At 41.0% G+C, this 17,394-nt stretch overlaps 1 protein-coding gene across 5 annotated transcripts in view; it reads left to right on the plus strand.

Annotated features, from left to right (window-relative positions):
* Positions 1–17,394, plus strand: part of LIMCH1 (LIM and calponin homology domains 1) — a 321,291-nt gene that overhangs the window by 209,164 nt on the left and 94,733 nt on the right. For all 5 annotated transcript variants that reach the window (XM_027597625.2, XM_027597626.2, XM_027597627.1 and 2 more), the window contains exons 4-6: positions 7,364–7,470; positions 12,720–12,750; positions 15,229–15,339. In XM_027597625.2, coding sequence (XP_027453426.1) covers positions 7,364–7,470; positions 12,720–12,750; positions 15,229–15,339 — 249 coding nt within the window. The remainder of the gene's footprint in view (positions 1–7,363; positions 7,471–12,719; positions 12,751–15,228; positions 15,340–17,394) is intronic.

The raw sequence follows: 17,394 nt of genomic DNA on the forward strand, positions 1-17,394 counted from the left end.
TCTCTCCCTGAGCTCTTGTAATAATCTCTTAAGTGGACCCTATGCCCTCCTCCCAGTGGATCTCTCCCACTGCCACTGGACAGAGTCTCTTTAAAACACATCGGATCCTCAGACTCCTTCCATCCTCATCAGCTGGCCTTGATTTCCCACTGCCTACACAATAGTCCAGATCCTTCACAGGGCTCCACACGTCCTCCAGCTCCCCTCTCGTGACTTTCTTCCCCTCCCCCAGCTTTTCCTTCTCTCCCTGCCACCCGCCATGCTTCTGCTCATTTTCCATCCATAAATTGTTTTCCTGCTCCTTCAAGCTGCCACCTTCTGGGTCAGGCTTCCCCCAAACCCCTCCCCCCTGCCCCCCCCCCCCCCCCGCCCCAGGCAGAACAAGCCACCTCCGGATGGAAGTCCTGCTATCCTCATTAAGCACTCCCAGCAAATTTAAATGCATTGAAAGTCTGCCCAGTGCTGATTGTTCTGGGCACCTGCCAGTTGCTGGAGCTTGGCTGGAACCCATATAGGCTGGGAGAGCAACTGTGAACACACGGCAGGTATAGGAAATCCCCAAATTCTATTAATTGTGGGGTAAGTTCCCGGAGATCTTTTGGTAATGTATTCCTTAAGTTCTGAATTTTGTTATTGCTTTTCTGCTAAAGGCAGTTTGTTTGCTTCAAATGTAGAAAACCTAACAAAAATCATGTTTTTGTTAAAAAAAAAAAAGCCTTATAGGTAGAATAGAAAAGTAACATTAGGGTTACTGATTTTCCAAAAGGCTCTGATCTTCTCTGATACACTTGCAGATCTTTTTGAGATATCCTAATCCTTCTTAAGATTTTTAAAGCAAATATTTATTATATCTATACCTTATAGAAAATGTATTAAAATAAGATCAGCAGATGTAATTCCAGTTTACATTTTGATAGTTCCACCTGCTCTTTTCATCTATCGAAACAGAAAATTATAGGGATGATTTTTATATATGTCATTTTGAATACGTGCAGGATAGGAGCCTCGGCTCATTTGAAACACAAATGAGCATTATTTTCATTTTCTGTGAACTCCAGATCCACCATCATGTTGACCTGTCCCTATTGACTGTAAAGGAAAGAAAGCCAAGGAGATTGGACAGAGAAGGGAGCTTCTTACCACCTGTCTGGTTTCCCTAGAGAACCATTAAATGCTGGAGCTTTCCCCTGAGCCAGAAAGCTGCATGCTCTCCCACAGTGGATCGAGGAGAGAGAGAAGTCCCTTTCCGGTTGGAAATGACAGCTGGAGAAAGGGAAAGGTCGCAGCAGATCCTTGCCTGCCATCGGAAGACAAGAGGGAGAAAGGATCAGCTGTGGTGTGTCTTGGGGGTTACACTGATATGAATTGCTGACCCACCCTTCTCCCCTCCTCCCTCCTGTCATACTGCCTTGGGCTGAGGAAGCCTTTTCTGTGGCCTCTGGGATCCTTCATCCTACTTAGCCAAGAGGGATGTTGCTTGGCATTTCTCAATACATGCGCTTTCCCACTGAAATGTTGTTCTGCTCAGCAGGTAGGTTCATTCAGGTACATTTTGGATTAAGTAAGCATTCCAGTTCTGGGGACTACCATGAAAAGACGATTTCCATGAGATAATTACAAATGAGCGGCTGTCTTACAAATGGACTTTTGGTACATAGCTTGTGAGTAAATTTGAGGCAGCCTGAAGAATAGTGCCAAGATGGCGGTTAATTAACAGTAACTAAACAACAATAACAGCAAGTATGTTTTAAAATTGTCCTTCTTTCTTTTTTAACTATGTCCCATGCCATTGGCAAGAGCTATAAATAGACACTGTGTCTGTTTTTCATGGATGGATCAACTGTTCCTCATTTCACTTTCCACAGGCTTTTCTTGTCCCGAGTTGACAAGAATGTAATAATAACTTTCATGTAATGAGTGCCCAGAAGGAGCCAGACATTGGGCTGTGTTTTTAATATATATCTTATGTAATTCTAGTGTCCCTGTGAGGTTGATGGCATCCCCCACCTTTCAGATTGGGAATCTGAGGATCAGAAAGGTTAGGGACGATGCCCATGGCCACAAAGCTAATAAATGGTTGAGACTGGAATTCTAACTGGAGACCTTCAGATTCCAAAGCTATTTTGCTGTGTCTCTTGATATATTTGTTCTTCTCTCACTTCCACTGTTCTTTTTTTTTTTTTTTTTTTTTAAAGAGAGAGCTCGGGGGTGGAGGGAGGTGCGGGGGGAGGGGCAGAGGCAGAGGGAGAGAGAGAATCTTAAGCAGGCTCCATGCCCAGCACAGAGCCTGTTGTGGGCTTGATCTCATGACCCTGAGATCCTGACCTGAGGCCAGAATCAAGAGTCAGACACTCAACTGACTGAGTCACCCAGGCACCCCTCATTTCCACCATCTAATTGGAAGGCAGACCTCTGTTTAGGGGCATCTTGAACAAATCCAACTATTTAATGTGTCATGGACATTAATCCAGAAGATAAGACACTTTTGTTGTTAACTCCTTATTATTTCACCTACTAGAATGTCAGCTCCATGAGGATAAGGAATTTTTTTTCCCATTCTTGTAAGTCCCTAGAATGCAGTATTTAATTTATTTTAAATATTTAGTGAGTACCTACTATAATCCGGGGATAGTGCTATACTCTGGAGGTAGAGACAGAGACCATCCTGGGCTTTCCTTCATCTTGCCTTTGAAACAAGAAAAGAAGGTGGCAAAGTACAAGGACCTTTTTCAGAGAAGAGGTCCTGGGAGGGTAGAAAGCTCAGGCCTTAACCTTGGAGCTCTGGGGAGTGTTTTCATGCACAGAGGAGGCCCACAAATTAATGAAATGGGAAGCCACTGAACCAAGAACAAGGAGGAGCTAATACATGGTAGTTACAAAAGCAGCAGTATGAATACATATATTAATATTAGTCTAGCACAAAATGGACTCTTTTAGGAACTTGATGTTAAGCATCTGGGTTGAATTGAGACTCATGTTACAGTACTTTTCCAGTTAGCCAGAGATGGTAACTTTCCATCAGTGGTGCTGGAGCATTTACCTTGGTGACTTGCAGTAGTTGTCCCTGAGGCAACCATTATTTTCTGCTTGAGTTTTATGACATTGGTCTTGCCAGCCAAGTCATGTAGTTGAATATACTTCTACAAAATTTTTCTTAAGATTTTATTTATTTATTTTAGAAAGAGCGAGAGAGAGAGTGCGAGTGGCGGGGGCGTGCTGGGGGAGAGAGAGAATCTCAAGCAGACTCCATGCTGAGCAAGGAGCCTGACGAGGGGCTTGATCTCATGACCCTGAGATCATGACCTCAGCCGAAACCAAGAGTTGGATGCTTAACTGACTTAGCCACCCAGGTGCCCCATGCTTCTACACATTTAAAAACCTCCTCTTCAAACTTTTTTTGGAAAATATTCAAAGGTACAGAGAAGTTGAAAGAATGACATAGTGAATCCCTGCATATCATTTACCTGGACTAGGGCCTGTGGGCCAAATTCAGCCCAGGGCCTGTTTTTGTAAATCAAATGTGTCAGAATACACACGCTCTCATTCATTTATGTATTGTCTGGCTACAGTGACAGAACTGAGTCATTTTGACAGAGACCATTATAGGCCTACAAAGCCGTAATTGCTATGTAGTCTTTTACAGAAAAAGTTTGCCAATCCCTAATTTAGATTCACCAATTGTTAATATTTTGCCATATTTGCTTTACCTCTTTCTCTATGATGGGTAAACATTCTCTCTCTCTCTCATATGCACGCACCCTTATTTTTTTTCCTGACCATTTGAAATTATGTCGTAAGGATTATGATAAATTGTCCCTAAGTAATGTATATGTTTGCTTAAAAATAAAGGCATTCTCTCATATAATTACAATATCACCATCGTCCTGCCTAAGAAAATTAACATTCGTTCAGTAACATCATCCAACATACAGTCCGTATTTAAATTAAACATTTATAGCCTTATTTTCCTTTTTTGCATCTAGGATCCAGTCAGAGGTCATCGATTACATTTGGTCCTCATGTCTCTGTAATGTCCAATTTTTGTTTTTTTTTAATGACGTTGACTTTTTTGAAGAGTCCCTTAAAAACTCTTTTTGAAGACTTCCTAAGTTTTAATGGGTTTGTAACACTACGATAGTGAGAGCTAACATAATGGTCATTGTCATAAATCAGCGACTTTTATTTCTTCTCCTGGGGGATTGAGATGCTGTTATACTGCTTGGCTTCTGGAGCTAACACACTAAGATGTGAGTTTTGCTTGGAATTGTGAATGTGGAAAAATCTTAGCATGAAGAGCAAGGCAGATGGGAATTTGCAGGATGCATTTTATGTAATTAAAGGCACAGTCCTTTTTACCCACTCTGGTTGTTGCCCCTGTTAGCTCTCGATCATGGAGCTTTTTCTTCCGGTTTTCTCCTGGTCGGGGTCTGGCTCCCCTCTAGCATCATTAGGTTGCAGCAAGGAGCTGGAGTGAGACATGCAGTCCTTTAAATCTCACAGCCCAAATTGTTCAGTGGGCAACACAACGTTGTTGGGTTTGCAGTCTGTGTAATGAAGATAGTGTGGCACTCCTGGGCACATCTGGGAATGCATAAGGGAAGGGCACCTCCTTGCCTTTCTTAAGAAACTGAGGTGCCACAGTCATGTGCCTCTTATGGGCCTCGTGCTGGTCACAGGTTGGTCCTTGTCTTGTGACCCAAATGACTCCTAGAGAGTGCCAGGACCCATCCTTTGTTTTCCTCTGGGCAACAAGCCCTCAGACCAACCAGAAAGGTAGTTGCATGTCGTAGAAGAGACTCACGTGAACATCTAATAAAACTCTGAAGATGGGAGGGGATAGAAAAACTTCAAGGAGATATTTGATAATTTTAAAACCTGCAAAGTAATTGAAGGAGAGACGGGCAGGGTATGGCTAACTTCAGACTATAAGCAGCTCATTGTCACTCTACAAGAGGTCTTTTTTTTTTTTCTTTTAAGATTTTATTTATTTATTTGACAGAGAGACACAGCGAGAGAGGGAACACGAGCAGGGGGAGTGGGAGAGGGAGAAGCAGACTCCCCACCGAGCAGGGAGCCCGATGCGGGGCTCGATCCCAGGACCCTGGGATCATGACCTGAGCTGAAGGCAGACGCTTGACGGCTGAGCCACCCAGGCGCCCCTCTACAAGAGGTTTTGTGAATGACATGGGTCTTGTGCGTGATGGCACATTGTAACTGCTGAAGAAAATCCAGGGACCCAGGAAAAACACGGGAAAGAAGTTATTCTGGGAGGGGCCACCCTCCATGATTGGGGGGGTAGTGAGATTGTGGTATCTCCTCATCGGTTTCCCTGCCTCCTGTCTTAGTCCTCTGAAGTCCTTCACACCCTCTACTTTCCCCTACACCTGCCCCCAAAAATCTACTTCTGCTGCAGATCTGAGCATCATTTCTCAGATCCCCTCTCCGATTTCCACAGCCTACCTTCCATGGCCATCAAGGCCCTCTGTGATCAGCCCCTAACTTCCTTTGGTGCCAGCCTCAGATTTGATGCCTCAGTTTGTCTCATATGCCGTGTGTTTGCACCGCCATCCTTTGCTGGCTGTGTGACCTTGGGCAAGGTGCTTGATTGTTCTGTGCCTCAGATTGCTCATTCATAAATGAGGATGATAATAGTACCTACTATCGGTGCCTACTAAGTACCTACTAAGGTAAGATAGTAGTCCCTACTAAGGTCGTAAAGGGGTTAAGTGAGTTAGCATATACAAAGCTCTTGGGGGAATATTTGGCATATAAAAGTTACATAAAGGTTAGCAATTTATTGCTGTTGCTCTTACTGTTTTGTGCCTGGGTATATTAATTTTTTCTTGCTGCATAAAAACTCACTATAAACTTAGGGTCTTAAATCAACACCCATTTCTAATCTTAGTTTCTGTAGATCAGAAGTATGGACACGGCATGACCTTTGCTCAGAGTCTCAAGGGGCTGAAATCAAGGTGTTCATGGGGGCTGAGGTTCTATCTGAGCTTCCAAGCCTCATCCAAGCTTATGTGTTTGTTGATAGAATCCACCTCCTTGCAGCCACAGAACTCTTGGCCACCAGGAACTCTCCTCGCTTTCTTTTAAATCCTCCCCTGATTATGTCAGGCCCAATCAGATAATCTTCCTTTTGATTAACTCAGAGGCTACTGGTTAGTAAGGTAACCACAGAGTGATATCCATCACATTCACAGGTCCCACTTGCTCTTCAGGGGAGGCGATTATGCAGGCTGCATATGCCAGGGAGCAGCATTCTTGAGGGTCATCTTAGAATCTTGCCTGTAGACTGGGTGATTGAGAAATACTGTGCCTTTTGTTTGCTTTGTTGAACTGCGCTTGCATGAGTATATGACTCAGTAACTACCACCATCATTTCTGATTTCTGTAACAACTTTCTTCGAGTTTTCAGATGGATTCACACTGGTCGGGCCCCGGGAGCCAACCTTTATTATTCCTCTCTTGTAGTTTTAACTGATGGGACCAGTTATCCTGTCAGAAATCTTCTAGAAAGAGGACAGTTAGGAACTTGCAGCCGAGGAATCTGCTGCTAATACCCAGGAGTTCCAAAAGGGTGACCCACAGTTGCAATCCCTTCCAGAGTCATCTGCTTGTTCTTGACTCTCAACAGATGAAGGGCAGTACCCTCAATTGTCAATTGTGCCTGATATTCTGCCAGTTCAAAGAAAATATGTACCTGCTAGAGAAAATGTTCACTTTGTAAAGGTCTGTTTTGTTGTTTTCAAAAGCTTTCCTTGCTCCTCTTTTTTCCCTTCACTCTTAAGTCTAGATTTTCCCATTTTCCCAGTCTAAATTTTTTCTCATTTAATTCAATTCATAGTTCACAAAGAGGTATTATCAGTCAAAACCTGCTGATAAAAAATGTATTTTAGAAGGTCAGTTTAAAAGAAAAACCCGTTGATGACATTTGGGTAGTAAAACTAACTTTTAAAAAATGTATCAATTTTGAACCAAATTCTTGCAATAAGACGTGGACAAAACTTGGAAGTTCTAGGGGATACCTGGCTACTATGAGTACTGGTCCCCCAAAAGATGCTATGTTCTGCTTTTCAATGATATTTTGCTTGCAGTTTTATGCAAATGTGTTAAGGTAAAGGGGAAAAAAATGCATTTGGCATGGCCGTGGATTTAGAAGATTGAAAGTGTCTGTTTACCTTGGAATATCCTAACAAAGTATGATTCTATTATCCAACAAGCCAAAATTTAGATCTGACTCTTGCTGTCTTAATGATTGACATCCCTCTGGTAATTTGGACTATTAGAGAGGCGGGACTGGTTCATAAAGATAATATAAAATAATACAGACTTGGATTTCTTTTCTTCCTTTCAGGACAATATCATCTTGTTCTTGAGAGGTTGTAAAGAGCTTGGCCTTAGAGAATCTCAACTTTTTGACCCTAGTGACCTACAGGATACGTCCAACAGAGTAACAGTCAAGTAAGTAACACAAGATTTATGTTTAAGGAAAACCTATTTATGGTTCGATTTGTAGCTTTGTGATAATGTTGTAATGTCTAAGAGGCAGAGTATTGGAGATGTCTAATAAAATAAAAATGTGAAGGTAAAGAGCACGCTTTCAAAACAAGACACATTGGCCTTTCCCCTGTGTGTAGCTTTCATTTTGGTCAAACGTAATTTCTTTGAAATGCAAAAATCACACATAGGGTGTTAAAATGTTAAAGAGGAGAAACATGTTAGGTAAGACTTGAGGGAGAGGTAAGGGAGAAATATGCACAGAATCCGTGTGTGTTAGACAGAAAGAAAACCTTTATTCACTCTAGTTGGGCATTTGAATAGGCTCTTGGAAGACTCCAAACTTGGTAAACAGATCCAAACTCTGTTTATTATGCAAAGAGGGCAATAGATTATGGAGAAATGGCTTCCTCTTTTACATTTGTAACTGTTTTCTCATATGTCAGTGATCAGGTTCTTTGAAGATGGATTACTGGCCATTTGACTGTTGTTGACTATGTCTACTCGCTGAGCATGTTTGCGGCCAAAGAATTTTTGGGAAAGAATGGTACAGTAAGAGAAAAGGCAGTGTGTTTCTCTGGAAAGGAGTAGCTGGTGACCGGGGTAATGAGAAGAAAGACTCTTAGGAGATGATAGCGACGACTTTTCCTGTAGTTTAGAGGTCCTTCCCAGTCTACACATTTCATACAAAACATTTTCCACTTCAAACAATATTTGACATGAATATGCCTTAATAATAGGCTTAATTACATACAATGTCTGTGGATTGGCTACACTTATTTTGGTCAGTTTTGGGTCATTGTGTCGTGGAGGTACAGAAAAGGGAGAGAAGCCAAAATGCAGAGCTGCTAATTTGATACTCTTTGCCAATATTGATTGGGGGAAAAAATGGAAACTACTGAATGAAATCAAGCTAGTTTATATTGGATTTCATGATTCATGACTGGGAATAAGGGAGAATCAGCCATAACTGATTATATAAAATCACACTTCTCTGTTGTCAATGTGCCTTTCTTTAATATTTCTCATGGAAAAATTTTACTTAAGGGCAAAAATAGAATACAAATTACGGTATTTGAATATGGAAAACCACCATAAACCTCATTTTAAGATGGTTATTTATTTATTTGTGAAAGCATGAGCACGGGGAGAGGCAGAGGGAGAGGGAGGAGCAGACTCCCCACTGAGCTAGGAGCCTGATGCGGGGCTCAATCCCAGGACCTGGAGATCATGACCTGAGCTGAAGGCAGATGCTTAACCCACTGAGCCACCCAGGCGCCCCTCCCTCATTTTAGACATCACGTGCTCCGTATATTACTGCACCTAAATCTAGCCTCTATAAATTGTTCATTTTAGGAAATGGTTTCTGACTCATCTGACATTTGTAGTGTCATCTGAGTGGCACGTGACCAGAAACAATGGTAACTATATGACGTCATAACAATTAGTCACACACACATTGCTTGTATGTGGCTCGTATAGTGAGCTAAAATAGTGAAGAAAAGTTTCTTTTGATAGTGTTGCCAGCTGCATTTCCGTTTTTTTGGAGCTGCTCTAAATCCATATGTCATTAAACCGGGAGAATTCTGAGACAGTTTGGTTTTAGAAATTCAGAATTTTTTTTACTTTTATTGCTTATCTACGAATAACTGGGCATCAGGAAGTCAGGGGTCTGCCCTCGATCTGCTACTCCCTGGGTGTATAATCCTAAGCAAGTTCCTTTCCTTCGATAGGGCTCTGTGTCTTCAACTATGAGATGGAATTGGACAGAAGGTCCTCACAGCCATGATGCTAGCTAAAACCTGCTCAGTGCTCCACTTGCTCAGATCTGGGAAGATGGTTCAGCCAACTTCCAAAGAAAACGGCACAGAAATCAACGTAAAGAGGAAAAGTCCCTTAGACCAATGGCACACACAGTCACGTCTCCATTACACTGTACCTTTTTCCCCTTCTCCTATTTCTTTTCCCCTCTGCCATTTATCTTTCTAGCTGCTTCTTTCTCCATCTCCTTTTCTTTCCTGTGCTTCCCTTCCCTTCTTTATCTTGTCTTTCCATCTCTCTCCCCTTTTGCATTCCTTCCTCATTTTCTTCCCTTTTTAGTTTTTCCTTTACTTGAGCATTATTATTTTCTTTCAGCAATGCTTTTCCATAGCCTTCTCCTATGACTTTATCATTTTTCATTCATTCAGTAACTATTTACTGAGCAGCTACTATGTGTCAGATACTTTCCAGGCATCAGACAACTGGAAGGAGCAAGATAGCCAACACTCCCTGTTCACATGTAATTTACACACGGTGTCAGGAAATAATAAATAAACAAGTAAATCAAAAAGGTAACTACAGGGAGTGATAAGTACTAAGAAGAAGTAAAAGATGACATGAAAGATGGTGACCATCACAGTATATACATATATCAAATCACCATGTTGTGTTCTTTAAACTTATACAGTGTCGTATGCCAATTATATCTCAATAAAACTGGGGAAAAAAAGATAATGACCAGTCCAGAAGTGGTCAAGCATAGCCTCTCTGAAGAGGTGGCATTTCAGCTGAAGGCTGTGGGCGGAGACATGACTGGGAGGAAGCAAGAACCCATCAAGCGAAGACGTGTAGAGCATTCAAGGCAGAGGAAGATCAAGTAGAAAGGCTGGGGAAGAGAAACAAACTCAATGTTTAAAAAGAAAAGTATGTGGTGTGGTAGAAGGGTGATGAGCAAGAATGAGTGTGGTGGGAGGAATGGTCGGTCCATAAGCATTGCAGGATGCTGAACCTGGATTAATTATGGAGAAAATTTTTCATTTCACAGTATGAGTATCTAGAAGAACATAAAGAATTTTACCTCCAAGTTATGCCATAAATTCATTTACAGTACTTAGAAAATCATTTCTAGTTTCAGTGAAGGGTGGGGCACAGAATGAGCTCTCTCCTTCACAACTTTTCTGTGAATGATCCTGGTGTCGTTTGGCACTGGACAGAGGACATTTGCAACATACGTAGATTTCATAGCCATGGTAGAGTAAAGTAGAACTGCTACATTCTTCTGCTCTACCCTCGGAGGGTTGAGCAGAGCATTCGCAGAGATAGAAAACACCCCACGGACCCCACCAATTAATAATGTAAGCAATAAAGTCTAGGGGTAGATCCCACAGAGCAAATTTTGATGCTTCCCTGAAATGGTTTTTGAAAAAATGCTCTTTCGTTTAGCTTTTATTGTAGGTAATTTTTCTTTATTTTTTTGAGAAGTAACTTGAGTAGGCTAAAGAAAAAAGAAAGAAAGAGAGGGAAAAGCTGCAAATGATTACTGCATGTGTAATTTTGTGAACTCTACCTATAATAGATGCCAGACGACCTTGATGGGAAATGAGAGCATAATCCAGAAGGGCATGCAGCAAGTATTATTCCAGGGAATTGAAGCAATTGGATGAAAATGAGGAAAGGCTTTGGATTGCTCCTGAATATGTCTCTTGAAAAATTTGGAAGCATTTTTGCATAATTGGTTGTTAGGTAGAAGTCATTCAACAAGTATTTTGTGAGCTCCGGCTATGTGCCAAGCATGATTTTTTTTTAGAACTGGGTCACAATTTTAGTCAATGAAATTTTATTGTCAATGCAGAAAATGTTTTATGTTCCCTATTCTTACTTTTCATTAAAATTTCAAAGCTTTCATAGATTTTTTTTCCTTTTCATCTGTAGTTTTTATAAGTTAAAAAAAAAAAATCCTGGAGGGACGCCTGGGTGGCTCAGTCGTTAAGCGTCTGCCTTAGGCTCAGGTCATGATCCCAGGGTCCTGGGATGGAGCCCTGCATCAGGCACCCTGCTCGGCGGGAAGCCTGCTTCTCCCTCTCCCACTCCTTCTGCTTATGTTCCCTCTCTCGCTGTGTCTGTCTCTGTCAAACAAATAAAATCTTAAAAAAATAAAATCCTGGAAAATATCTAAGCAGATAATGCCATGTTTTTTCCCATTAAAAATGGTAAACTTGAAAACATTCTCTTAATCAAATCCAAATTAGACCAATGTTTCCTTCAATCCAAGTCCCTATTGATGGGTTTATCTCCTTAGTATATACTACATTGTATTCTGTTCCCTGAAATCTCAATTGACTTAAGATTGTGTGCCTATTCACTAATATGTTCTTTGGGTTAGAATATGCAGCAATATGGGCCCCTGTGGCTCAGTCAGTTAAGCATCCAACTCTTGGTTTCAGCTCAGGTCATGATCTCATGGTCATGAGGTCAAGCCCCATGTCGGGCTCTTCGCTCAGCGTGGTGTCTGCTTCCGATTCTCTCTTCCTCTCCCTCCTGCTCTCTCTCTCGAACAAATAAATAAATAAAATCTTAAAAAAAAAAAAAAAGATTATGCAGCAATGAGGTAACCGGGGTCTAAATACTTGAGAGTTCTTGACTGGCTTATACAATAGAATTACATTCTCTCTTCCTCCACTCCCCACCCCAACTGAAGTTACTAGGAGTAAAGAAATGCTTGTTTCATTTTTCCTAGCATTTATTTGGTGACGTGTTAAAGAAACTTTGGAATAATTTTGTAGAAACTTTTATATTTCACTGTATGAATATTTCAAAAATACCACCAACTAGCTTTTTTTTTTGTTTATGGTTTGAGAGTAAACATCTGTGTATTCTGAAGAATGCACATGTGTATATTCGAACATAACACACATATTTTCCTGCTTATGGCTAATTCCCAACACTAATTTCTATCTGTAGCAGACAGGAACAAATATTTAGATAGCATTGCCTCTTCTATGTATATTTTCAGGTCTATTTAATGAAGTAAGGTTTTAGACCTCTGGTAAAAGTACTAGTTACATGAAGATTTTGGAGGTGTAGTAAGATTTCGATTTGACAGTGGTCTTTAATCAAGGCAAAAATTTTGCTTTAACAATTGAGCTTCAAGAATACAAATATCAAGCGTCCCAGGTTTGGATGAAATCCTTCATTTTCCAGATGTTACAAAGCATTCAGCTTTTCATGGTGTACTTTCGAAGTTTAATTCCATCTTGTCCTTCTACATTTGTTTCCCTAAATGATTTTATTCAGTATCTGAAATCGTTAATCATGGGCCTTAGAAAAAATACTGTATTCTGCTGATTTCATTATATTTGTTAGCTTCACTTAACATCTTAGAGGTGTTTAAGGGATGATCATGAAGCAACTGCCATTCTGACCAGATTTTTTTTTCCCTCTTCCTTCATTAGGAGCCTTGATTACAGTAGGAAACTGAAAAATGTAAGTGTTTTGACTTCACTTTGAAAATGTTTTTCCTTCTCACTTTGATGGCTCAAGTGTAAAATGTAGCTCCTAAGTTCAGTGACTCGCATGCCTTGCTAGGAAGAGTCCTCAGCAAACGAGTGAGTATAGGTGTCTCTGATGGAACAGTCGATCGATCACTGTGACAGAAACACAGATTGTAGAGGGGGGAGGTCTCTGTAATTAATAAGGGCTCATTCTAGAAGTAAATGAAAGCTTGCACTCTGTAATTCCATTGCTTAAACACAAGATGATCTGTCTCGGCACTAATATCAGTTGCTTTCTTGAGTGAAATAAGTCAATCAGAGAAAGACATGTATCATATGACCTCACTGATATGAGGAATTCTTAATCTCAGCAAACAAACTGAGGGTTGCTGGAGTGGTGGGGGGTGGGAGGGATGGGGTGGCTGGGTGATAGACATTGGGGAGGGTATGTGCTATGGTGAGCACTGTGAATTGTACAAGACTGATGAATCACGGATCTGTACTTCTGAAACAAATAATGCAATATATGTTAAGAAAAAAAAAGAAGAAGATAGCAGGAGGGGAAGAATGAAGGGGAGTAAGTCGGAGGGGGAGACGAACCATTAGAGACGATAGACTCTGAAAAACAAACTGAGGGTTCTAGAGGGGAGGGGGGTGGGGGGATGGGTTAGCCTGGTGATGGGTATTAAAGAGGGCTCCACACATTTTGCGTGGAGCACTGGGTGTTATGCACAAACAATGAATCATGGAACACTACATCAAAAACTAATGATGTAATGTATGGTGATTAACATAACAATAAAAAATTATTTAGAAAAAAAATATCAGTTGCTTTCTGTCAGTTGGCACAGGTGGGATTATTAAATAAAGCAGTTAGACATAGTTTTTTAGGGAAAAGATCAGCATAATAAAAATCGTGTTGACGGTCATGGGCCTGCACTTTTTCTATTTTTTTTTCTTATTAATGTTTTGAGCTTTTATTAGTACTTCCCCAAAATCGGCTTTTTGGAATTGGATCTTATTTTCAAAGAGCAAGTATGTTAGTGTCCTTTTATTTTAAGTTTAAATTGAGGAATGTAAAAAAATGACCTCCTGTATATAAAATTTAAAATTAGCTGTGACCAACCCCTCCTTTTTTTAATTTCCAGGGTGCTGTTACATTTGATTGACATTTTCATTCTTGTCTTCCTTTTCTTCCTCTATACAACTAGGGATCTATGCCATTTTTCATCAGGCAGTCTTAAACAAATCAGAAAACCCATAATCTAAAATGCAACACAGTTCGATGTTTCTCCTACTACACCTTCCAAAATGGCCTCGTACTCTTAGCACACATTAGTTATTTTATGGTCCTAGTTAACGTCCTGACACGTGGAATTGTCTGTTCTCTGGAAATTTATTTGTAAGCAATCAATGTTAAAAAGACTCTCTGGAAGTCCTGAAGGATTCCTGACGTGCGATTTTCCCACAGAGGTAGAAAACCGAATCACGTCATAGCGTTGATACACACAACCATATTTTGGGCGTGTTGCCATGTGGAACCATGTACACATATCTTTCCTGATCTAGCAAGTGGAAGCAGTGTACAACCAGCACTTCCCCGCCTGATTGAAGCAATAAGACCAAATGTGAAAAATAAAATAATAGCTTTTCTGTAAGCTTCAGATCCAAAGAAATCAGCTTTAAGGAGCTCACCTTCAGCCTTCTGGGCTTTATGGAAAAATCACTGTATAGAGCATTTGCTTTTGTGCACAATTTTTTTTTGGAAAGACAGAAAAAAATGGACCGAGGACTGTAGCTGCAGACCATTGAACATTCATGGACATTTGTAAGCACCCAAGGTTATTTAATTGGCAGTAATTTTGTCCAGGCTAAAAATTTCCCATCTCCGAGGAATAGGAATTTAACTCTACGCCAACGCTAGGTAGCTGAAGATAGTACTCTTCATTACTTCACTTTCTTCTGATTTCAGTTAGATATATGCTATTTCTCTTGTGCTGGGAACCACTAATTTACCTGGATCTCTGCCTCTGTGCCCACAAGTAGGAATTGTAAGCCTTTAAAAGAACCTCTTTCAAAAGGATTTGACAACCCGTTTCATGCTCATCTGGATGAAGATGCCAGAGTTTCTGAAAATTTTCACTTTCTACCTTTATTGCAGAAAAATGATTTTGGAGGATTTATTTTTCCTTCTTGATGTCCTAAAGATCATTTTCTTACAACCAAAATTTCCTAAAACGGGAACTTTATTTTAACTACTGAATCATGTTTGTGTTGACTGATAGAACATTGGGTTCTTACTAAAATGATTTCACATTTAATGGATACCTCATGGATGGTAGTTTTTGTAAATCAGTGTCACATTCTCTCCTTCCGGCTTTCCTCTTGGTGGGGCACTATTGATTCCTTAGTTTAAAAGTCATTCTTGAGGGAAAATTCTCCTGCTCTTGTGCCTGGTTTTGTTTCACAGGTACTAGTTACCATTTACTGGCTGGGAAAAGCAGCAAATAGCTCAGCGTCCTATAGCGGCACAACACTGAACCTGAAGGAGTTTGAAGGCTTGCTGGCTCAGATGAGAAAGGTAACTTGACTTTCCTTCTTCTTTTTTTTTTTTTTTTTAGATTTTATTTATTTATCTGACAGAGAGAGACACAGCAAGAGAGGGAACACAAGCAGGGGGAGTGGGAGAGGGAGAAGCAGGCTTCCCGCCGAGCAGGGAGCCCGATGCGGGGCTCGAGCCCAGGACCCTGAGATCATGACCTGAGCCGAAGGCAGACGCTTAACTGACTGAGCCACCCAGGTGCCCCTTGACTTTCCTTCTTTATCCTAAGAAGTTAATATAAGATGGGAAATCAACACATTTACTTCGTGTGTTTTTTTTTAGATTTTATTTATTTATTTCAGAGACAGCACGAGTACGAGCAGGGGGAGGGGCAGAGGGAGAAGCAGGCTCCCCACTGAGCAGAGAGCCTGACAGGGGGCTCGATCCCAGGGATCCTGACCCGAGCCAAAGGCAGACGCTTAACTGACTGAGCCACCCAGGCGCCCCACATTTGCTTCTTTTTAAGATCCTTAACAGTTCACCGGGGTGAAATTGCACAGACCAGGGATGTCCTGCCCTCCAGGAAAGGACTAGTTGACTTACCAATGAGGTCTTTGCCTTGTGTGTCCCATGCCTACCTGAACTTCTGTAGCCTTCAGAGAATGGAAGGTCTGAGTTCTCTCCAACTTTAATTCCAAAAGAGCAAATGCAATCTGTCAGCATGTGGCTTTGTACGCCAGAGAGCTCTGCACTTGTTTTCTTGAGGGAATAACGCCTAAATTAAACAATACAGTATTATACAAAAATGAAGACTTGCTCTGCATTTGTCCTAAAGGTCATTTGGCTTACTCGTCATGGCCTTGGTGTGGGTGAGGTCACGTCTGCCAAGTTCTTGCCTGGCCATCCACCCTGAACGGGCTCTGGCAAATTAGAAGCGTTCTCTCCAGAGATGTGCATTTTACGGGCATTGTATTTGGGTGACCTGGAAATTCGGAAGACTTTTTTTTTTTACAGTATTTAAAGCTTTATTTGGTTATGGGAAAGACTGACTTAAGGTAGGAATTTGTCAAAGAAACAGTGGGATGTATTATGCATGTCTGCCTGTGTGTTCCTTTTTAAGGTTCAGCAATGTACAGGAACTTACCCAAAGTCCTAGGATATAGGACTGTCCGCGGGCAGGCCCACCCAGCCAGCCTAGTAAGTGGATGAGGCTCAGTTGTCACATCGTGGGTTTTGGATGAGATCCCTATTGTAGCACAAATAGTCCAGGCCTTGCCCTTCCTCATTTCTCTAACATGCAAATGAAATGCACTAATGAGACCTTGAGAGACATTCCGCGCTTTACAAACTTTCTTTTCATACTGAAAACAAGAATGTGCTCCACCTTTCTAATAATTTATCCTTCTTTCTTTAAATTAAAGATAATGGTACTGATAGTTCTTCCCATTTGGCTTGAGCTGGTCTGGCTCATGTATTTTGTATATGGACAAAGCTTTCATATTGGTTGTTATGCATATAAGCAAAGTCCTTTAAGCTAAATTCCTTTAAAAATAAACTGAACACACCCACACAATACACTGCTTCTTACTTTTTACTCTCGTGGGTCCTTTAATTTTTCATGTAACTCTGTTCTTAGAGCAAGTACAAAGGTAAGGTTTAGTCTGATTTGTGAAATTTGAATGCTTATTTTTTTATATTAAATTCGGATTTGAATAATGATACAGGGGTCACTCTTTTTTTTAAGTTATTTATTTATTTATTTGAGAGAGAAAGAGAGAACGAAATCACGAGTTGGGGGAGCAGCAGGGGGAGAAGCAGAGGGAGAAGGACAAGCAGCCTCCGCATTGAGCAGGGAGCCCGATGTGGGGTTTGATCTCATGACCCTGAGATCATGACCTGAGCCCAAATCAAGAGTCGGATGCTCAACCGACTGAGCCACCCATGGGTCATCTTTGTACAACTGTTTAAAAGCCCTGCCTCACAGTTCCTTTCTTTGCTGGACCTGATTTATTCTTGCTATGGACATTTCTTACCATCACTAGTCCAGCTCCTCTATACTCTGAGCAGCTATGGTTTCTTCAGCAACCCTTCTAC

Source organism: Zalophus californianus, chromosome 2 (genome assembly GCF_009762305.2).
Source record: "Zalophus californianus isolate mZalCal1 chromosome 2, mZalCal1.pri.v2, whole genome shotgun sequence".
Taxonomy (NCBI): Eukaryota; Metazoa; Chordata; class Mammalia; order Carnivora; family Otariidae; genus Zalophus; species Zalophus californianus.